This window comes from Zonotrichia albicollis, chromosome 23 (assembly GCF_047830755.1).
Source record: "Zonotrichia albicollis isolate bZonAlb1 chromosome 23, bZonAlb1.hap1, whole genome shotgun sequence".
Classification (NCBI taxonomy): Eukaryota; Metazoa; Chordata; class Aves; order Passeriformes; family Passerellidae; genus Zonotrichia; species Zonotrichia albicollis.
In genome coordinates this window covers 396579-418625 of record NC_133841.1, presented here as the reverse complement: position 1 = coordinate 418625, position 22047 = coordinate 396579, and the positions used below count along the sequence as shown (strand labels likewise).

Here is a 22047-nt window from a genome sequence, read left to right as displayed (position 1 = left end):
CCGGCCCCGGTTCTGTGCTTGCTGTCCCGGAATGGAACCAGCCCCAAAACCCAGCACCGGTTCTGTGCTTGCTGTCCCTGGCTGGAACCGGCCCCGGTTCTGTGCTTGCTGTCCCGGAATGGAACCAGCCCCAAAACCCAGCACCGGTTCCGTGTTTGCTGTCCCTGGCTGGAACCAGCCCCAAAGCCCAGCACCGGTTCCGTGTTTGCTGTCCCGGAATGGAACCAGCCCCAAAACCGGCCCCGGTTCTGTGTTTGCTGTCCCGGAATGGAACCAGCCCCAAAACCCAGCACCGGTTCTGTGCTTGCTGTCCCTGGCTGGAACCGGCCCCGGTTCTGTGCTTGCTGTCCCGGAATGGAACCAGCCCCAAAACCCAGCACCGGTTCCGTGTTTGCTGTCCCTGGCTGGAACCAGCCCCAAAACCCAGCACCGGTTCTGTGCTTGCTGTCCCGGAATGGAACCAGCCCCAAAACCGGCCCCGGTTCTGTGTTTGCTGTCCCGGAGCGGGACCGTGCCTGTCCCGGGGGGTGCCAGGCCAGCCCTGGCACGCAGGCACGGTGGCCACGGCGCTGTCACCGCCTCTGTGGCGCTGTCACAGCCCCCGATGGCTCTGGAGCCTTCCCTGCCTTGGGCAGGACGGGAGGGGACGGGGCGGTGTCCCAGGAGGGGACACGGGGCTGTCCCGCATTCCTGGGCAGGGGCAAAGGGACCGGGGGGCTCCTCCCGTTCCCGTTCCCGTTCCCGTTCCCGTTCCCGTTCCCGCCGGGACAAAGTCCGGGATCCCAGCGCGACGGGAACGGGCTGAGAGCACACAGAGCCGGGGCGGGGCAGGGACCGGGGAGCTGGCACCGAGAAACCGGGAAATCGGGAAACCGGGAAATCGGGAAACGGGGAAACGGGGAAACGGGGAAACGGGAAACCGGGAAACCGCGAAATCGGGAAAATCGGGAAACCGGGAAACAACCGGGAAACTGGGAAATCGGGAAACGGGAAACCGGGAAATCGGGAAACCGCGAAATCGGGAAACTGGGAAACAGGAAAATCGGGAAACCGGGGAATCGGGAAAACGGGAAATTGTGAAACCGGGAAACAGGAAAATCGGGAAAAAGAGAAACCGGGAAACAACTGGGAAACCGCGAAATCGGGAAACCGGGAAACAACCGGGAAACTGGGAAATCGGGAAACTGGGAAACAGGAAAATCGGGAAACCGGGGAATCGGGAAACCGGGAAATCGGGAAACCGCGAAATCGGGAAACCGGGAAACCGCGAAATCGGGAAACCGGGAAACAGGAAAATCGGGAAACCGGGAAACGGGAAACCACGAAATCGGGAAACCGCGAAATCGGGAAACCGGGAAAACGAGAAACCGGGAAACAACCAGGAAACCGTGGCTGGGCTTGGGCTCCTGGCACCCTCCGGAGCCAGGAGGGGCTGGAGCTCCGAGCTCGGAACGGCCGCGCCCTGCGAAGCCGGGATTGTCCATCCCCGGGTCGTGGATCCCGGATCCCGGCACGGTCCCGTTCCCCGCGGGCTCACGGAGCTGGGAGGGCTCCAGGACAGCCAGGAGGGATCCGGGGATCCGCGGGAAGTCCCTGCGGGATCAGGAATTCTCCAGGATGGCTCCCAGAGGGATCCAGAGCCGGCCCGCCCCGCCGTGCCGGGTTTGGGGATCGCGGAGCTCTCCCGGATCCGCCTCCGCTCCCTCCTCCGTGACCGGGTCCGGGATTCCCCGGCACGGCCCCGCTCCCCGGAGGGGCGAGAAAGGGGGGACAGGGCCTGGGAAACCCGGCCCGGAAGGGGGAGACCCCCAAAATCCATCAAAATTCACCTAAAACCTTCAAATTCCCCCATTCCTGCCCTATAGGGTCCAATCCTGCTCTGTTTGGGACCAATCCTGCTCACCTATAGGGCCCAATCCTGCCCGGGTTGGGCCCAATCCTGCTCCGACGGGGCCCAATCCTGCCCAACCACCGGGGCCCAATCCTGCCCGGGTCGGGCCCAATCCTGCCCTGGTAGGGTCCAATCCTGCCCACCCCGGGGTCCAATCCTGACCAATTTGGGTCCAATCCTGTTCTCCTTGGGGTCCAATCCTGCTCTGAATGGGTCCAATCCTGACCAGGGAGGGCCGAATCCTGCTCTGCCTTGTGCCCTATCCTGCTCGGGTCGGGACCAATCCTGACCTATTTGGGTCCAATCCTGCCCGGGTAGGGTCCAATCCTGCTCACCCCGGGTCCAAGCAGGATTGGACCCAAATTGATCAGGATTGGACCCTACCTGGGCAGGATTGGGCCCGACCCGGGCAGGATTGGACCCCAAGGAGAACAGGATTGGACCCAAATTGGTCAGGATTGGACCCCGGGGTGGGCAGGATTGGACCCTACCTGGGCAGGATTGGACCCAAATAGGTCAGGATTGGACCCATTCAGAGCAGGATTGGACCCTACCAGGGCAGGATTGGGCCCGACCCGGGCAGGATCGGACCCATTCAGAGCAGGATTTGACCCTCCCTGGGCAGGATTGGACCCAAACAGGGCAGGATTGGACCCGAGGCTGAGCAGGATTGGACCCTTCGGATGAGCAGGATTGGACCCGGGACCGGGCAGGATTGGGCCCTATTGGTGAGCAGGATTGGACCCTACCTGGGCAGGATTGGACCCAGCTCGAGCAGGATTAGACCCTATGGGTGAGCAGGATTGGGCCCCGGCGGTTGGGCAGGATTGGGCCCAGTCGGAGCAGGATTGGGCCCGACCCGGGCAGGATTGGGCCCTATGGGTGAGCAGGATTGGTCCCATACAGAGCAGGATTGGACCCTATAGGGCAGGAATGGGGGAATTTGAAGGATTTAGGTGGATTTTGATGGATTTTGGGGGTCTCCCCCTTCCGGGCCGGGTTTCCCAGGCCCTGTCTCCCCTTTCTCGCTCCTCCGGGGAGCGGGGCCGTGCCGGGCAATCCCGGACCCGGGCACGGAGGAGGGAGCGGAGGCGGATCCGGGAGAGCTCCGCGATCCCCAAACCCGGCACGGCGGGGCGGGCCGGCTCTGGATCCCTCTGGGATCCCTCTGGGAGAATCCTGGAGAATTCCTGATCCCGCAGAGGCCGCTCCAGGGACTTCCCGCGGATCCCCGGATCCCTCCTGGCAGTCCTGGAGCCCTCCCAGCTCCGTGAGCCCGCGGGGAACGGGACCGTGCCGGGATCCGGGATCCACGACCCGGGGATGGACAATCCCGGCTTCGCAGGGCGCGGCCGTTCCGAGCTCGGAGCTCCAGCCCCTCCTGGCTCCGGAGGGTGCCGGGAGCCCAAGCCCAGCCCCGGTTTCCTGGTTGTTTCCCGGTTTCTCGTTTTCCCGGTTTCCCGATTTCGCGGTTTCCCGATTTTCCTGTTTCCCAGTTTCCCGATTTCGCGGTTTCCCGATTTTCCTGTTTCCCGGTTTCCCGATTTCCCGGTTTCTCGTTTTCCCGGTTTCCCCGTTTCCCGATTTCGCGGTTTCCCGATTTCCCGGTTTCCCGATTTCGCGGTTTCCCGGTTTCCCGATTTCGTGGTTTCCCGTTTCCCGGTTTCCCGATTTTCCTGTTTCCCGGTTTCCCGATTTCCCGGTTTCCCGGTTTCGCGGTTTCCCGGTTTCGCGGTTTCCCGATTTTCCTGTTTCCCAGTTTCCCGATTTCGGGGTTTCCCGGTTCCCCGTTTCCCGATTTCCCAGTTTCCCGGTTGTTTCCCGGTTTCTCGTTTTCCCGATTTCGCGGTTTCCCGATTTCGCGGTTTCCCAATTTCGCGGTTTCCCGATTTTCCTGTTTCCCAGTTTCCCGATTCCCCGGTTTCCTGTTTTCCCGGTTTCGCGGTTTCCCGATTTTCCTGTTTCCCGGTTTCCTGATTTTCCTGTTTCCCAGTTTCCCGATTTCGCGGTTTCCCGATTTCCCTGTTTCCCGGTTTCACAATTTCCCGTTTTCCCGATTCCCCGGTTTCCCGATTTTCCCGATTTCGCGGTTTCCCGATTTCCCGGTTTCCCGATTTCCCGGTTTCCCGTTTCCCGGTTTCTCGGTGCCAGCTCCCCGGTCCCGGCCCCGCCCCGGCTCTGTGCGCTCTCAGCCCGTTCCCGTCGCGCTGGGATCCCGGACTTTGTCCCGGCGGGAACGGGAACGGGAACGGGAGGAGCCCCCCGGTCCCTTTGCCCCTGCCCAGGAATGCGGGACAGATCCGTGTCCCCTCCTGGGACAGCCCCGCGTCCCCTCCTGCGACACCGCCCCGTCCCCTCCCGTCCTTCCCAAGGCAGGGAAGGCTCCAGAGCCATCCGGGGCTGTGACAGCGCCACAGAGGCGGTGACAGCGCCGCGGCCACCGTGCCTGCGTGCCAGGGCTGGCCTGGCACCCCCCGGGACAGGCACGGTCCCGCTCCGGGACAGCAAACACGGAACCGGGGCCGGTTTTGGGGCTGGTTCCAGCCAGGGACAGCAAACACAGAACTGGGGCTGGTTTTGGGGCTGGTTCCATTCCGGGACAGCAAACACGGAACCGGTGCTGGGTTTTGGGGCTGGTTCCATTCCGGGACAGCAAACACGGAACCGGGGCCGGTTTTGGGGCTGGTTCCATTCCGGGACAGCAAACACGGAACCGGGGCCGGTTTTGGGGCTGGTTCCGCCCCGGGACAGCAAACACAGAACCGGGGCCGGTTTTGGGGCTGGTTCCATTCCGGGACAGCAAACACAAACCGGGGCCGGTTCCAGCCAGGGCCAGGTCCAGGCCCGGGATTGGCGGCAGCTCCGAGCCCCGGCTGCCCCGGGAGAGCCCGGCCCTGCCTGGCTAAACATTAACCCGGTACTAAATAACCAAAGGCTCCACGCCTCCACATAAATCCTGATTTATTATTGTTTTCCGGCAGCTGGAGGAGGGGACGGGTCGAGGGTTGGGGTCTCACGGCCCTGGGACAGGGCACGGCAGCGGTGACACGATTTAAGTTAATTAAACAACAGCAGTAATGACCTGGGAATTGAGCACGATTCCATGCTAAAACAACTGCCAGGATTCCAGCTCAAACATGGAGGGAGAGGTGGCAGTGGTGGGACAGCGACAGCGACAGGGGGGTCACAGCTGGTCCCTGCACGATCATTAACACGATTAATTAACCACGGGGAGCGGCTGCAGAGGGATTTGGGGACACACCGGGTGAGGGCAGCTCTGAAGGCATTCCCAGCACACAGCGAGGGACAGGGATGGGACAGGGATGGGACAGGGACAGGGACAGGGGCTCACTGGGGTCACAGCTGGTCCCTGCACGATCATTAACACGGTTAATTAACCACGGGGAGTGGCTGCAGAGGGATTTGGGGACACAGCGGGTGAGGGCAGCTCTGAAGGCATTCCCAGCACACAGAGGGACAGGGACAGGGATGGGACAGGTACGGGGATGGGGACAGGGACAGGGGATCACTGGGGTCACAGCTGGTCCCTGCACAATCATTAACACGATTAATTAACCACGGGGAGCGGCTGCAGACGGGGTGAGGGCAGCCCCGGGCCCATCCCCAGCACACAGCGAGGGACGGGGGCGGGGCGGCTGCGACACTTGGGGACATTCCCGGGGCCATTCCCGGGCCATCCCGGGCCATTCCCGGGTGCCATTCCCGGGCCATCCCGGGCCATTCCCGGGTGCCATTCCCGGGCCATCCCGGGCCATCCCGGGCCGGGCTCACGGCGACAGGCGCTCGTACACCCACTCGCCGTGGCCGCGGCGGGTCATGGCCCCGAGCGGCGCCGCGCGGTCCCGCAGCCGCCGGAACACGATCCGGTCGTGCAGCCGGTTCGATTGGCCCTGCCAGAACTCCACCAGCTCCGGCTCCACCACGTACGCGCCCCTGCAAGGCACAGCCAGGCTCAGGGGGGGTTCGGGGGGATTTGGGGGGCTCAGGGGGGCTCAGCGCCCCGGTCTCACCAGTAGTCCGGCTTGGGCACCGCCTTGTCCCGGTACAGCTCCTCCAGCTCCGCGCTCTTCTTGCGCAGGTACTGCGGGGAGCGAGGGGAGCAACGGGGAGTGAGGGGAACCCAAAGGGAACGGGGACCCCACAGGAAAAGGGGAGTGAGGGGAGCAATAGGGAGTGAGGGGATCCCCAAGGGAACGGGGACCCCACTGGGGATGGGGCCTGACGGAACCCCACGGCTGATCCCACAGGGAATGGGGGGTGAGGGGACCCCACAGCCGATCCCAAAGGGAACGGGGACCCCACAGCCGATCCCAAAGGGAACGGGAACCCCACAGCCGATCCCAAAGGGCTCAGGGAGGGCTCAGGGATCCCAGAGCCGCTCCCGCCCGGGCTCACCTCTCTGTCAGGGATGACCGAGCTCTGCCGGCTCACCAGGGCCCCGATCTGGCTGCCCCGGGGCCGCGAGTGGAAATAGCGCTCGGATTCCTCCTCGGGCAGGCGCCGCACCGAGCCCTCGATGCGCACCTGGGGACGGCACCGAGCCTTCAATGCGCACCTGGGGACAGCCCTGAGCCCCCAGCCCACACCTGGGCCAGCCCCGAGCCCTCAATGCACACCTGGGGACGGCCCTGAGCCCTCAATGCACACCTGAGCCCACAACTGGGGACAGCCCTGAGCCCTCAATGCGCACCTGGGGCAGCCCCCAGCCCTCAATGCACACCTGGGGACGGCACCGAGCCCTCAATGCACACCTGAGCCCACAACTGGGGACAGCCCTGAGCCCTCAATGCGCACCTGGGGACAGCCCTGAGCCCCCAGCCCTCACCTGGGGATGGCACCGAGCCCCCAGCCCACACCTGGGCCAGCCCTGAGCCCTCAATGCACACCTGGGGACAGCACCGAGCCCTCGATGCGCACCTGGGGACAGCACCGAGCCCTCAATGCACACCTGGGGACAGCCCTGAGCTCTCACCCCACACCTGGGGATGGCACCGAGCCCCCAGCCCACACCTGGGCCAGCCCTGAGCCCTCCATGCACACCTGGAGACAGCCCTGAGCCCCCAGCCCACACCTGGGGACAGCCCTGAGCCCTCCATGCGCACCTGGGCCAGCACAACTCCCAAGGGGCTCCCATCCCGAGCATGGAATTGCCCCATTCCCTGACTTTTTCACCCAAAAAGTGCAGGGATTTCATGCCTGGCGGGGACCACCATCCATCCCCTGGGCTCGGGCCAGTGGTGTTAAAGGGGCTCCTGAGCACAAAACCCCCTCATTTCCCCACTTTTCCCCCAAAACCGCAGACCCCCCGCCCTGCCTGCCCCCAGTGCCCACCGGGGGTGGCCCCCAGCCCCAATTCCCCCCCAGGATTTGGGGACCCCCCCTCACCTGCCGGCAAAGGGGCTCCCAGTAGAACACGAGGGAGGCGAAGGGGTTGGAGTCCTGTGGGAACAGAGGGAGCTGAGGCAGAGCCGCGCTGTTCTGAGCCTGAATTATGCGCTTATTGGGGTTTATTTATTGGGATTTGTTGGGATTTATTGGGGTTTATTTATTGGGATTTGTTGGGATTTATCGGGGCTTATTTATTGGTATTTATTTATCGGGATTGATTTATTGGGATTTATCGGGATTTATTTATCAAGACTTATTTATCAGGATTTATTGGCATTTCTCAGGATTTATTCCTGGTGTTTCTGGGTCCCTGTCTCTCACCAGCTGCAGAAATTTGGGATTTATTGGGATTGATTTACTGGGATTTCTCAGGATTTCTGAGGATTCATCAGGATTTAGTGGGATTGATTTATTGGGATTTATTTATCGGGATTTATCGGGATTCATTAATCGGGATTTATCAGGATTTATTCCTGGTGTTTCAGGGTCCCCATCCCTCAGCAGCTCCCAGATTTTGGGATTTATTTGGATTGATTTATTGGGATTTCTCGGGGTTTCTCAGGATTTCTGGGGCTCTCTGTGTGTCCATGTGTCCCTCACCAGCTCCCGGAATTTGGGATTTATTTGGATTGGTTTATTGGGATTTCTCAGGATTTATTTCTGTGTGTCCGTGTGTCCGTGTGTCCGTGTGTCCCTCACCAGCTCCCGGCCCTTCCTGCTCTCGTAGTTGGTGAAGAAGCGCAGCCCGTCCGGCCCCAGCCCCTTCAGCAGCACCATGCGCGCCGAGGGCCGCCCGTCCCTGCGGGACAGCGCCTGTCACCCCATGTCACCCTTGTGTGTCACCTGTGCCACCCCTGTGTCATCTGTGTCACCCCTGTGTCATCTGTGTCACCTCTGTGTCACCTGTGTCACCCGTGTCACCCCTGTGTCACCTGTGTGTGTCATCTGTGTCACCTGTGTCATCTGTGTCATCTCTGTGTCACCCCAGTGTCACCTCAATGTGACCTGTCCCACCCCAGGGTCACCTTCTCTGTGTCCCCTCAGTGTCAGCCCCTGTGTCACCCTGATGTCCCCCCTGTGCCACCCCAGTGTCACCCATGTCACCCTCTGTGCGTCCTCCCTGTCTCACCCCATGTCATCCCCCTGTGCCACCCCCAGTGTCCCCCTATGCCACCCCCTGTATCCCCTCGATGTCCCCACTGTGTGTCCCCCCTGTCTCACATCCCTCGGTTTCCCCCCCTGTCCCTGGTGTCACCTGGAGCAGGTGGCCCCTGTCCCCCCGGTGTCCCCCATTGTCACCTGGAGCAGGTGGCCGCTGTCCCCCCCGTGTCCCCCACTGTCACCTGGAGCAGGTGGCCCCTGTCCCCCCCGTGTCCCCCACTGTCACCTGGAGCAGGTGGCCAGGCACATGGCGTTGGCCTCGGCGATGTCCGGGCACTGCAGCGCGTCCTGCAGCCAGGCCCGGAACTGCTCCAGGGGATCCAGGGACACCAGGTGGCACTCCTCGAACGCCTGGGGACACCGGAGGGGACAAGGGACACCGGGGGGGTCAGGGGTCACCCGGGGGGGTCAGGGGACACCGGGTGGCACTCCTCGAACGCCTGGGGACACCGGGGTGACAAGGGGAAGGAAGGTGGGGACACCGCAGGGCTTGGGGTCATCCTGGGGGTGTCACTCCGGTTCGGGGCTGTCCCCGAGCCTTGGGGACATTCTGGGGGTGTCACTCCGGTTCGGGGCTGTCCCCGAGCCTTGGGGACACGCTGGGCAGCAGCCGCGTGGGCGGTCGCCCTGTCCGAGAGGGGCTTCTCCGGGCCTTAGGGGCTAATCCCGGGGTCCCCCCGTGCCAGGTCCCCCCGCTGTCCCCCCGGTGTCCCCCCTGTCCCGGTCCCACCTCGCTGTCCCCCCGGTAGCTTTTCCGTATCTGCTCCAGCTCCATCGCGGCCGCGCCGAGCCCCCACCGCGCTGGAGGCGTGGCTAAGGGCGGCCACGCCTCCTACAGCGCAGCCAATAGGAGAAGGCACAGCTTGCGCGCCTCTGTAGGAGCTGGCTGCCCATTGGAAGAGGGGGAAGGGGCGGGGAGACAAAAGACCCGGAAGTAGTGGCTGGGTACAGAGAGGTGCGGGGGCTCTTAAAGGGGCAATGACCGCGGGGACATCCAGGGGACAGCGGGGACACACGGGGACAGTAATTTGGGGATTTGGGACATTTGGGCCTTGGAGGCGGTGGCAAGGGGCTGGGACATGGATTTGGGGACATCGACCACAGGGATGTGGGTATGGGGTGTTTGGGATGCTGTGACAAGGGACAGGGATTTGGGGACGGGGATCTGGGGACAATCCCCCACTCCTGCGCCAGCAGCTCCAGCAGGAGCTGAACCATTTCCTGCTAAAATTCCTCATTTTTCTATCCATTCCCCCAAACCCCACCAATTCCCCGAAATCTCATCAATTCCTCCACATCCCACCCAAACCCCATCCATTCCCAAATCCCATCCATTGCCCTAAATTTCATAAATTCCCCCAAACCCCACCAATTCTCCCAAATACCATCAACTCCCCCAAACCCCACCAATTCCCCAAAATGCCCCAAACCCCACAAACTCCCCCAAATCCCCGGATCCGGAGGCGCCTCTGGGTTTTATTGAGCAGGGGAAGCTCCCGGGGGACCCAGGATCGCCCTGGGACGGGCACAGCACAAAAATAAACGGAATTTCTGTTTAATTTAAAAGCTCCAAAGCAATAAATCTATGATACAATGTACACTGTACACGGGGGCACACACGGGAATGGGGAAGGAGACAAAAGGGAGGGGAAAGGGGAAAAACAATAAAAAATAAGGGAGGAAAAGGGGGTGAAAATAAAAAATTATGAAGGAAAAATGGGGGGAAAAAGAAAAAATAAGGAACAGAAAAGGGGGAAAAAATAAGGAAAAGGGGAAAAAGAAAAAATATGGAAGGGAAAAGGGGAAAATAAGAAATAAGGAAGGAAAAAGGGGGGAAAAGAAAAGGAAGGAAAAAGGGAAAAAAGAAGAAAAAAGGAAGGAAAAAGGGAGAAAATAAAAAATAAGGAAGAAAAAAAAGGGGAAAATAAAAAATAAGGAAGGAAAAAGGGGAAAAATAAGGAAGGAAAAAGGGGAAAAAGAAAAGGAAGGAAAAAAGGGTGAAAAAAAATAAGGAAGCAAAAAGGGGGAAAAGTAAGGAAGGAAAAAAAGGAGGAAAAAAGGAAGGAAAAAGGGGTGAAAATAAAAAATAAGGAAGGGAAAAGGGGAAAAAAGAAAAAAAAAAGGAAAGAAAAGGAGGAGAAAAAAAGGGATGGAGTCCCAAAATTGCAAACAAAATAATAAAATAAAAAAAAAAAAGGAATTGCCAACGTTGCTCAGAAACAAAAATCGGGAGAGGAATTGGCCATGAGGGGGGATAAAGGGAGTTTTGGGGATTAAATAGATTAAAAAAGCACTCATGATCCACGGGGCGGGCGGGACGGGGAGCGTAAGGCAACGATTGATAGAAAACAGGGCTGTCCCAAAGGGGATATAGATATTTATAGCTATTTATAGACTTTAAATATAAAGTAGGAATGTGCTCTGGAGCCGCTCCGGGCTGCCCTGGGGGCTCCTGCCCCACACCTGGGGGAAATGGGGGGGAATGGGGGCACCCCGTGGGGCTGGGGGGTCACAGGGAGGGGCTGGGGGACCCCATCAGCCTGTGGGGGCACAGGGGAGGGTTTGAGACACCCCCTGAACCTGTGGGGGCACCCCTGAACCTGTGGGGTTCACAGGGGGGGCTCTGGGTCACTCCATGAGCCTGTGGGGTCACAGGGGAGGGTTTGAGACACCCCTGAACCTGTGGGGTCTCAAGGGGGGCTCTGGGGGACCCCCGAACCTGTGGGGTTCACAGGGGGGGCTCTGGGGGACCCCTGAACCTGTGGGGTCTCAAGGGGGGCTCTGGGGGACCCCTGAACCTGTGGGGTTCACAGGGGGGGCTCTGGGGGACCCCTGAACCTGTGGGGTTCACAGGGGGGCTCTGGGGGACCCCTGAACCTGTGGGGTTCACAGGGGGGGCTCTGGGTGACCCCCTAAGCCTTCTTGGGTCATAGGGGCACCCCCTGACCCCGCGGGCCCCCAGGGACACCCCCAGCCCCGTTTTTGGGGTGCTCAGCGCGGTCGGGCGGGCAGGGACGTGCCCAGGGTCCCTCCCTGGAGTGCTGTGGGTGGCCCCGGGCTGCGGGGCCGCGGGTTTGGGGGTCTGGGGGTTTGGGGTGCCCCCACCCTACAGGTTCTTGGTGACCAGGTGCGTCTTGTAGTGCTTGGTCAGGTGGTCGGAGCGCATGAAGCGTTTCTGGCACTGCGCGCACTCGAAGCGTTTGTCACCTGTGGGACAGGGACAGGGACAGCGCGTCACCCAGGGACCCCGGGGAGGGGGTGACACCCCCGGGGTATGGCCCTGTCACCTGTGGGACAGGTACACTGGGTTACCCCAAGGGACAGCCAGGAGAGGGGGTGACACCCCCAGGACATGTCCCCTTGATGTCCCCACCCCTTCCCATGACACCTCTGTCACCCCCAAAATCCTCCAGTGCCCCCCAGACCTGCCCAGATCATCCCAGCGCTCCCAAAGCGAACCTTGGGGTCCCCCAGCCCCATTTGGGGGTTCTGCTCTGGGCATGGGGACACTCCAGGGATACCCCAGCCCCATTAGGGATGGTTCCTTGGGCACAGGGACCCTGCAGTGGTACCCCAGCCCCATTAGGGATAGTTCCCCAGTCCCCCAGGATGGGCAGACCTGTGTGGGGATTCTGCCCTGTGAATGAGGATATCCAGGGATACCCCAGCCCTGTCAGGGGCAGTTCCTTGGGCACAGGGGATACCCCAGCCCCATTAGGGATGGCTCCCTGACCCCAGCCCCATTAGGGATGGTTCCCCAGCCCCATTAGGGATGGTTCCCCAGCCCCATTAGGGATGGTTCCTTGGGCACAGGGACCCTGCAGTGGTACCCCCCATTAGGGATAGCTCCCCGACCCCAGCCCCATTAGGGATGGCTCCCAGCCCCATTAGGGACGGCTCCCAGCCCCCAGCCCCATTAAGGATGGCTCCCCATGCCCACCCCGGGACGTGCAGACCTGTGTGCGTGCGCGCGTGCCGCTGCAGCTCGTCGGAGCGCGTGAAGCGCTTGCCGCAGAACACCCAGTTGCACACGAAGGGCCGCTCGCCCGTGTGCAGCCGCACGTGCGCCCGCAGCAGCGACGTCTTGCGGAAGGTGCGCCCGCACTCGGGGATGTGGCAGATGTGCTTCTTCTTACCGCCATCGCCCGGCCTGGGGACAGCAGGGGACAGGAGGGGACAGGAGACATCAGCACGGACAGGGAGATAGAACGCTCTGGGTTAGACAGGCAAGGCTGGGGGGAGGAGCTGCTCCGGGTTAGACCCGGGACAGGCAAGGCCGGGGGGATGAGCTGCTCTGGGTTAGACCCGGGACAGGCAAGGCCGGGGGGATGAGCTGCTCTGGGTTAGCCTGGGACAGGCAAGGCCGGGGGGATGAGCTGCTCTGGGTTAGACAGGCAAGGCCAGGGGGATGAGCTGCTCCGGGTTAGCCTGGGACAGGCAAGGCTGGGGGGATGAGCTGCTCTGGGTTAGACCCAGGACAGGCAAGGCTGGGGGATGAGCTGCTCTGGGTTAGACCCGGGACAGGCAAGGCCGGGGGGATGAGCTGCTCCGGGTTAGACAGGCAAGGCTGGGGGGATGAGCTGCTCCGGGTTAGCCTGGGACAGGCAAGGCTGGGGGGATGAGCTGCTCCGGGTTAGCCTGGGACAGGCAAGGCCGGGGGGATGAGCTGCTCTGGGTTAGACTGGGACAGGCAAAGCTGGGGGGATGAGCTGCTCCGGGTTAGACAGGCAAGGCCAGGGGGATGAGCTGCTCTGGGTTAGACCCGGGACAGGCGGATCCAAAGGCATGAACCGCTCTGAGTTAGCCCGTGACAGGTGGAGCCTGGGGATGAGCCACACCCGGGTTAGACCCAGGAGAGGAGGAGCTGCTCCGGGTTAGACCCGGGATAGGCGGACCCAAGTGGGATAAGCCACTCCAGGTTATTCCGGGAGAGGCGGATCCGGAGGGATGAACCACTCTGGGTTAGACCCGGGAGAGGCGGATCCGGAGGGATGAACCACTCCGGATTATTCCGAGAAAGGCGGATCCAGAGGGATGATCCGCTCCAGGTTAGCCCGGGACAGGCAGATCCAAGTGGGATGAGCTGCTATGGGTTAGCCTGGGACAGGTGGAGCCAGAGGGATGAAGTGCTCTGGGTTAGACCCGGGAGAGGCAGATCCAGAGGGATGAACTGCTCCAGGTTAGCCCAGGACAGGCGGAGCCAGAGGGATGAACCACTCCAGGTTAGCCTGGGAGAGGCAGATCCAGAATGAGCCCTTCCCACATTCAGAATCATTCTGGCAGAGGCGGATCCGGAGGGATGAACCACTCCGGATTATTCCGAGAAAGGTGAATCCAGAGGGATGATCCGCTCCAGGTTAGCCTGGGAGAGGCAGATCCAGCGGGATGAGCCCTTCCCACATTCAGAATCATTCCAAGAGAGGCGGATCCAGCGGGATGAGCCCTTCCCACCGTTCAGAATCATTCTGGGAGAGGCAGATCCAGCGGGATGAGCCCTTCCCACCGTTCAGAATCATTCAGATCCAGCGGGATGAGCCCTTCCCACATTCAGAATCATTCTGGGAGAGGCGGATCCAGCGGGATGAGCCCTTCCCACATTCAGAATCATTCTGGGAGAGGCAGATCCAGCGGGATGAGCCCTTCCCACATTCAGAATCATTCTGGGAGAGGCAGATCCAGCGGGATGAGCCCTTCCCACATTCAGAATCATTCTGGGAGAGGCGGATCCAGTGGGATGAGCCCTTCCCACATTCAGAATCATTCTGGGAGAGGCAGATCCAGCGGGATGAGCCCTTCCCGCGTTCAGAATCATTCCAAGAGAGGCGGATCCAGCGGGATGAGCCCTTCCCGTGTTCAGAATCATTCAGATCCAGCGGGATGAGCCCTTCCCACCGTCAGCACTTTCAGCACCCACCGCTTGTCGCCGTCCTTGCAGTTGGGGCAGGTGCAGGCCATCCTCCTCCTCTTCTCTCCGGGCTGCACGTCCCCGGACAGCGCCTGCTCCATCTGCAGCTGGATCTGCGTGGGGCTCAGCCCGCTGATGGTCACGTTGCTGCCGGACACGTTCTGCACCGTCAGCTGCTGCTGGCCTGGGGAAGGGGAGAGGGAAAGGGGCAGTCAGGATCCATCCGCACCCTCCGGAGCAGGGAGCACCCCCAGCTCACCCCCACATGCAGCACAGCCCCCTCTGCCACGTGCCTCTGCTGGTAAGTCCCCTTTTTCCTGAATATACTGTGCGGTTTTTCAAAGTTTTCAAAAAAAAGTTGTTTTTTTCGACCCTTTTAGGGGGGCGGGGAAGTAAAAAAAGGGCTCAAAAAGAGGAAACAAAAAAAGAAACTTTGAAAAAACGTGCAATATATTGAGCAAAAAAACGGGACTTACCCCGCAGCCTAAGGGCCGCTCCAGGCTCGGGCGTGCCGGGCAGCCGCGACAGGGGCTGGAAAGAAGAACAGGGGTCAGCGTCAGCAAGCGGGGCTGGGACTGGGTTGGGGCTGGGGTGGGGTGGGATTGCTGCTCCCGGGGCAGCAGGAGGAGCAGCAGGAGCAGCAGGAGGAGGAGGAGGAGGAGGGGAAGAACGAGGGGGATCGGCAGGAGCAGAGCAGCAGCAGCGAGGGCGAGCAGGCGGGGAAGCGCCAAGCGAGGGAAGGCAGCGCTGGGCAGGGATGAGCCGAGCCCTGGCCCGGCCTGTGGGCAGCAGGTCCTGCCAGTGCCCTCCACGCTAATTGGAATGGCTCGTTAAATTCAGTGTCCCCCACAAAGGCAGTCCTGGCAGGACAGCACAGTGGGAAAGGGGCTGGGATTTCTGCTGGTGCCTGGTGAGGAGCAGCGCAGCCAGGCAGCAGGGCTGGGCTGATCTCAGCGAGCAGATAAAGCTCCCCACAGAGATAAATCACCCTGCCCTCGGCCCTGGGCAAGGGCTTGGCCCCGCCAAAGTGGGGACAGGGCGGCTGCAGGGACGTGACACTCCTGGGATGGGGAGCAGTGGGGCTGTGCCCGGCTGGTCTGGGGTCTGGGGAGACCCCTGAGTGAGGGGTCACCCCTGGAATGATCCCTGAGTGAGGGGTTCACTGCTGGAATGATCCCTGAGTGAGGGGTTCACCCCTGGAATGATCCCTGAGTGAGGGGTCACTGCTGGAATGATCCCTGAGTGAGGGGTCACTGCTGGAATGATCCATGAGTGAGGGTTCACCCCTGGAATGATCCATGAATGAGGGGTCACAGCTGGAATGATCCATGAGTGAGGGGTTTATTCCCAGGAATGATCCCTGAGTGAGGGGTCACCCCTGGAATGATCCCTGAGTGAGGGGTTCACTGCTGGAATGATCCCTGAGTGAGAGGTTTATTCCCTGGAATGATCCCTGAGGGGTTTATTCCCTGGAATGATCCATGAATGAGGGGTCACTGCTGGAATGATCCATGAGTGAGGGGTCACCCCTGGAATGATCCATGAATGAGGTGTCACCCCTGGAATGATCCCTGAGTGAGGGGTTCACCCCTGGAATGATCCATGAATGAGGGGTCACCCCTGGAATGATCCCTGAGTGAGGGGTTTATTCCCTGGAATGATCCCTGAGTGAGGGGTTCACCCCTGGAATGATCCATGAATGAGGGGTCACCCCTGGAATGATCCCTGAGTGAGGGGTTCACCCCTGGAATGATCCCTGAGTGAGGGGTTCACCCCTGGAATGATCCCTGAGTGAGGGGTCACTGCTGGAATTGCGATCCCTGGAAGTGGAGCTGCACAAACGGAGCTGGGTGTGTGACTGTGCCTCTCCTGGGTTTGGCAGCTTGGGAGAGCTCCTCGTTCCTTGGGAAGCTCAGGGAGCTGCCCACGGTCCCTGTCCCCCTCAGGAATCTGATTTAATCTCATCTGATCTGATCCATTGATAACCCATCCTGGGGGAGCTCAGGGAGCTGCCCACGGTCCCTGTCCCATCCCCATGTCCCCATCCATGCCATCAGTGCCACCCACCTGTGCTGCTGGTGATGGTGACGGGCACACCCTGCCCCTGCCCCTGCCATGTCCCCATGTTCCCATCCATGCCATCAGTGCCACCCACCTGCGCTGTTGGTGATGATGATGGGCACGCCCTGCCCCTGCCTCTGCCCCTGCCATGTCCCCATGTCCCCATCCATGCCATGGTGCCACCCACCTGCGCTGTTGGTGATGGTGACGGGCACACCCTGCCCCTGCCATGTCCCCATCCATCCCCATGTCCCCATCCATGCCCCTGGTGCCACCCACCTGTGCTGTTGGTGATGGTGACGGGCACGCCCTGCCCCCTGCCCCTGCCATGTCCCCATGTCCCCATCCATGGCAGCAGTGCCACCCACCTGCGCTGTTGGTGATGGTGACGGGCACACCCTGCCCCCTGCCCCTGCCATGTCCCCATGTCCCCATCCGTGCCATCAGTGCCACCCACCTGCGCTGTTGGTGATGGTGACAGGCACGCCCTGCACCTGCACGCCGTTGATGTTGATGGTCTGCATGGCCTGTGCAGCTGCTGCCAGCTGTGCCGCGCTCAGGCTCAGGATGCCCCCGGCCGGGGCGATCTTGGGCAGCGGCCGCTCCTTGCGCGGGGCCGGCCTGCGGGCGCTGCCGGTGCCGGTACCGGGGCCGGGGCCGGGGCTGCCACACGAAGCGCCCGGCAGCACCGGGATGGACGAGGCCTCCTGCAGCACCACCGACTGCAGCTCCCCAGAGGGGGTCTTGAAGTAAACCTGGGGGCAGGAGGGAACACGGGTGGGTTTGTGGGGATGGGATCGGCCCGCACAGCTCGGGAATCGTGGAACGGTTTGGGCTGGGGGGGTTTGGAGGTTGTTGTGTTTTAATTTCCCTCTGCTGGAGCTGGGCTTGGACACTGCCAGGGATGGGGAAACCATAGTTTGTGTGGGAAATACAGCCCAGCTCCTCCCCACCCTCACTGGGAAGTGAATCCAGACCTTTGTGGGACCCCTGGAGAAAGGAGAAGGCTCCTGGGTTTTGTCCAAGGTGACACAAAGACACCACCCTGTCCCACCTCCCTTTGTGACCCAGGAGCTCATCCCAGCCCCAGCTATGGCACACTGAGCTCCTCCATATCCTACAAAAGAAGCTGGAGCTCCTAAATCCCTGCAGAGGGCATGGCTGCACTCCCAGCCTCCAGAGAATCCACTCAGCAATGCCTAAACCCATCCTCCAAAAAAGGAATATCTCACAAACCCCACATCTCCCAAACCCTGTCTGAGAACAGAGGGGAACAGCAGTTCCTGATCCCTGCAGAGGGCATGGCTGCACTCCTGATCTCCACTCAGCAACACCCAAACCGGGAATATCTCACAAACCCCACACCTCCCAAACCCTGGCTGAGAACCAGAAGGGAACACCATGGAGGGGGTCCCAGGGAGGCCGTACCTGTGTGGGGGTGGGCTCGGCCGGCTGGATCTGGAAGTTCTGGGATGGTTTCTGGGGCACGGTGGGCAGCGTGGCCGAGGCCGCCTGCACCACGCGCAGCGCCTGCTGCGGGATCTGCACCACCTGCGGCTCCTGCTTGGGCTGCACCACCTGCAGCTGCTGCAGCACGGCGGGCTGCCCCGCGCCCGGGCTCTGCACGATCAGCAGGTTGCTGCCCGCCTGGATGATGTTCTCGGCCGTGGTCTCAATCAGCACCGTCTCCACCTGCTCGGCCACGGCCACGGCCGCGGGCTGCCCCGGGGACGGCGCCTTTTTCCGCGGCTTTTTGCCGCCTTTGGAGGGGCTGTCCGTGAGCAGCTGGGGCTGCCCGCCCGCCTCGGGGCCCACCAGGGCCGGGGGCAGGCTCAGGGTGACGTTGGCACCCGCGGGCAGTTTGACCACGCCGCCCGCTGCCGCCGCCTTCTGCGCCGGGGCCGGCTTGATGGGCACGGGCTTGTGCGAGGAGGAGGAGGATGAGGAGGAGGAGGACGAGGAGGAGGGCGTGAGGATGGCCTGGCTGGTGCCCGGGATGATCTGGATCTGGTTAGGCTGCACCTGGATGGTCTGAGCGCCGCTGGGCTGCAGCTGCGGCACCGCCTGGTACTGGATGCTGGAGGAGGATGAGGACGAGGAGGAGGAGGAGGAGGAGGAGCGCGAGGCTTTGCCCAGCACGGCCGCGTTCTGGATGGCGAACACCAGCTGCCCGCCGGCGTAGGAGGCGCCCAGCTGGGAGCCCTGGATCTGGAAGAGGCTCCCCTTGGAGGACAGGATGCCGATGCCGCCCTTGGCAGCGCCCAGCGGCAGCGGGGCGGGTTTGATGGGCACCAGCTTGCGGGGCGTGGGCTGCGGGGGCGCCGGCGGCGCCGCGGCCGCTTCCACGGCGGGGGGACCGATCTTGCTGCATGTGGCCGCCAGCAGCGCCAGCGGGGACGGCTGCGAGTCCTGGGCACACAGAGAGGGCACGGTCAGGGCCAGGCACCTGCAGGAGCGGCTAATGAACAGCCCTGATTGAGGGAGCTCGTTAATTACCCGCGTGGGGCGGGATTCCCCAATAACCGAGGCTGGCAAGGATTTTGGCGTGGCCCAGTCCAGCCTGGGGACACTCTGTCACCCCAGCATGGCACTGAGGGACACGTCCAGTCTTTCCTGAAACGCCACCACCTCTCTGGGCAGCCCATCCCAATCCCAGCTTTTCTGGGAGGGAATTCCTGCTCATGTCCAGCACCCCAGTGCTGACACTGAATATCCCATTCCTGTGTCCCTAAATCCTTTTAAATCCCATCCTTGTGTCCTTAAAATCATTCCTAAAGCTTAAAACCATCCTAAAGCTTAAAACCATGCTTAAAACCATTCTTAAAGCCATCCTAAAACTTAAAACCATGCTTAAAACCATCCTAAAGTTTAAAACCACCCTTAAAGACATCCTAGAGCTTAAAACCATCCCAAAGCTGTGGATATCCTGGGAACTCCCTGGGATTTCCCCCTGGAACATCACAGGCAGCTCAAACCCCAAACCCAGCCTGAGATAAGGGCTGGGAACATCAGAGATGCTCGGGGAGGAGGAACAACACTGGGATGGGGACAGGGAATGAGCCCCCAGCAGGGCAGGGCTCACCTGGGAGGGGCTGGGCTCACCTGGGCAGGGCAGGGCACACCTGGGCAGGGCAGGGCTCACCTGGGCAGGGCAGGGCTCACCTGGGAGGGGCTGGGCACACCTGGAAGGGGCAGGGCACACCTGGGCAGGGCAGGGCTCACCTGGGAGGGGCTGGGCACACCTGGAAGGGGCAGGGCACACCTGGGAGGGGCTGGGCACACCTGGGAGGGGCTGAGCACACCTGGGCAGGGCAGGGCTCACCTGAGAGGGGCTGGGTACACCTGGGAGGGGCTGGGCACACCTGAGAGGGGCAGGGCTCACCTGGGCAGGGCACACCTGGGAGGGGCTGGGCACACCTGAGAGGGGCTGGGCTCACCTGGGAGGGGCTGGGCACACCTGGGAGGGGCTGGGCACACCTGGGAGGGGCTGGGCTCACCTGGGAAGGGCTGGGCACACCTGGGCGAGGCAGGGCTCACCTGGGCAGGGCAGGGCTCACCTGAGAGGGGCAGGGCTCACCTGGGCAGGGCTGGGCACACCTGAGAGGGGCAGGGCTCACCTGGGCAGGGCACACCTGGGAGGGGCTGGGCACACCTGAGAGGGGCTGGGCTCACCTGGGCAGGGCTGGGCACACCTGAGAGGGGCAGGGCTCACCTGGGCAGGGCAGGGCTCACCTGGGCAGGGCTGGGCACACCTGAGAGAGGCAGGGCTCACCTGGGCAGGGCTGGGCACACCTGGGAGGGGCAGGGCTCACCTGGGAGGGGCAGGGCACACCTGGGCAGGGCAGGGCTCACCTGGGCAGGGCAGGGCACACCTGGGAGGGGCTGGGCACACCTGAGAGGGGCAGGGCTCACCTGGGCAGGGCTGGGCTCACCTGGGCAGGGCAGGGCACACCTGGGAGGGGCTGGGCACACCTGGGCAGGGCAGGGCACACCTGGGAGGGGCAGGGCTCACCTGAGAGGGGAAGGGCACACCTGAGAGGGGCAGGGCACACCTGGGAGGGGCTGGGCACACCTGGGCAGGGCAGGGCTCACCTGGGCAGGGCAGGGCACACCTGGGAGGGGCTGGGCTCACCTGGGCAGGGCAGGGCACACCTGGGAGGGGCTGGGCTCACCTGGGCAGGGCAGGGCACACCTGGGCGGGGCAGGGCTCACCTGGGAGGGGCTGGGCACACCTGGGAGGGGCAGGGCTCACCTGGGAGGGGCTGGGCACACCTGAGAGGGGCTGGGCTCACCTGGGCAGGGCAGGGCTCACCTGGGAGGGGCAGGGCTCACCTGGGAGGGGGAGGGCTGGGCTCACCTGGGCTGGGCTCACCTGGGAGGGGCAGGGCTCACCTGGGCAGGGCAGGGCACACCTGGGAGGGGCTGGGCACACCTGGGAGGGGCTGGGCTCACCTGGGCAGGGCAGGGCACACCTGGGAGGGGCAGGGCTCACCTGGGCGTTGGCGCTGGCGGGCTGCAGGTACTCGCTGGGGCTGACAGCAGCAGTGGCAGCCATGCTGGGCTGTCCCTCGAGCTGCGGGCACAGAGCAGGGGCGGATCAGCTCCTCGGGGATGTGCCTGGTGCCCCCCAGAGCCACCCCACCTCACACTGGGGGGCTGCCCCCCATCTGTCACCATGTCCCCTCTCCAGGGGTTGGTGTTTGTCTGGTTCCCAAGGGAACCCCAAGGAGCATCCCTGAATAAATTTGGGAATCATCCCGAATCCCATCAGGGAAATTTGGGAATCATCCCAAATCCCACCGGGGGAATGATCCCCAAGGAAAGGAATCCCATAAGGAAAAAGAGCCCAAATACCATTGGGGAAATGAATCTCATGAGAGAAATCTGGGAATCATCCTGAATCCCACCAGAGGAATGAATCCCATAAGGAAATTTGGGGACCCCCTGAGCATCCCCAGGACCCTCCGAGCATCCCTGGGATTCCTGAGATCTCGGGACCCCCGAGCATCTCCGGGACCCCCCGAGCATCCCCAGGACCCTCCGAGTATCCCTGGGATTCCTGAGATCTCGGGACCCCCGAGCATCCCCGGGACCCCCCGAGCATCCCCAGGACCCTCCGAGTATCCCTGGGATCCCCGAGCATCCCCTGAGCATCCCCGCGTCCCCCCAAGGATCCCGGGATTCCCGAGCATCCTCGGGCGGGGACGAGGCCGCGACCCCCGAGGGCCCCCCCCGGAGCTCCCCCCGGGCTCCCCCGGTCCCCCTGGGCCGCCCCCGCCGCTCCGGGCGGTCCCGGGGGAGGCGGGTCCCAAAGGCCGGGCCCGCCCCCGACCGGGCCCCGCTGCCGGAAGGGCCGCCCGCCCGCCGGGCGCTGGGGGAGGGCGGCTCGGGGCGGCCGCGGGCCCCTCCCCGCCCCGGCGGCCCCGCAGCGGCCGCGGCCCGGCCCCGCTCCCCCCGCACTGACCGGCCGGGGGCGGCGGCGGCTCCGACCCGCTCACGGCGCCATCTTCCTCCGCCGGGCACCGCCCTGCTGCGCCCGCCCAGAGAGGGGCTTTAGGCCAATCGCCGCCCGGCTGCTTTGCGATCTGGCCAATGGGTGGTGAGATGGTGGAGCGGCAGC

At 62.7% G+C, this 22047-nt stretch overlaps 2 protein-coding genes across 29 annotated transcripts; both read right to left on the bottom strand.

Annotated features, from left to right (window-relative positions):
* Positions 1 to 4835: 4835 nt before the first annotated feature.
* On the bottom strand, positions 4836 to 9339 carry PNPO (pyridoxamine 5'-phosphate oxidase). Its single transcript, XM_074557655.1, has 7 exons — positions 9192 to 9339; positions 8688 to 8812; positions 8000 to 8099; positions 7298 to 7351; positions 6308 to 6436; positions 5923 to 5993; positions 4836 to 5845 (listed from the first exon to the last, which is right to left on the bottom strand). Exons 1-7 carry the CDS (start codon positions 9234 to 9236, stop codon positions 5680 to 5682), a joined length of 690 nt encoding a protein of 229 aa, XP_074413756.1. The 5' UTR covers positions 9237 to 9339; the 3' UTR covers positions 4836 to 5679.
* Positions 9340 to 10000: 661 nt separating this feature from the next.
* SP2 (Sp2 transcription factor) lies at positions 10001 to 22047 on the bottom strand. Of its 28 annotated transcripts, XM_074557635.1 has the most exons (10): positions 21102 to 21864; positions 20920 to 21000; positions 17856 to 18836; positions 16885 to 17182; positions 14376 to 14550; positions 12418 to 12611; positions 11339 to 11668; positions 11260 to 11299; positions 11181 to 11220; positions 10001 to 11061 (listed from the first exon to the last, which is right to left on the bottom strand). In XM_074557635.1, the coding sequence occupies exons 1-7, from the start codon at positions 21102 to 21104 to the stop codon at positions 11568 to 11570; spliced, it is 1833 nt and encodes a 610-aa protein (XP_074413736.1). In that variant the 5' UTR covers positions 21105 to 21864; the 3' UTR covers positions 10001 to 11061; positions 11181 to 11220; positions 11260 to 11299; positions 11339 to 11567. The 28 variants fall into 28 exon arrangements, with proteins under 28 accessions (XP_074413736.1, XP_074413716.1, XP_074413720.1 ...); XM_074557615.1 differs by having other exon boundaries at positions 11142 to 11220; positions 11260 to 11668; XM_074557619.1 differs by having other exon boundaries at positions 11260 to 11668.

Bases quoted from the DNA above. Each gene is read 5' to 3' on its own strand.
- PNPO (XM_074557655.1), bottom strand. From the start codon at position 9,236: ATGGAGCTGGAGCAGATACGGAAAAGCTACCGGGGGGACAGCGAG. The intron at 6,437-7,297 runs GTGAGGGGGGGT...TGCCGTCCCCAG, and splicing joins GGGAGCCCCTTTGCCGGCAG to GTGCGCATCGAGGGCTCGGT. The intron at 5,846-5,922 runs GTGAGACCGGGG...TGTGCCTTGCAG, and splicing joins GTGCCCAAGCCGGACTACTG to GGGCGCGTACGTGGTGGAGC.
- SP2 (XM_074557609.1), bottom strand. The intron at 18,837-20,919 runs GTGAGCCCTGCC...CTGTGTGCCCAG, and splicing joins CCGCCAGCGCCAACGCCCAG to GACTCGCAGCCGTCCCCGCT. The intron at 17,183-17,855 runs GTACGGCCTCCC...TCCTGCCCCCAG, and splicing joins CCGAGCCCACCCCCACACAG to GTTTACTTCAAGACCCCCTC.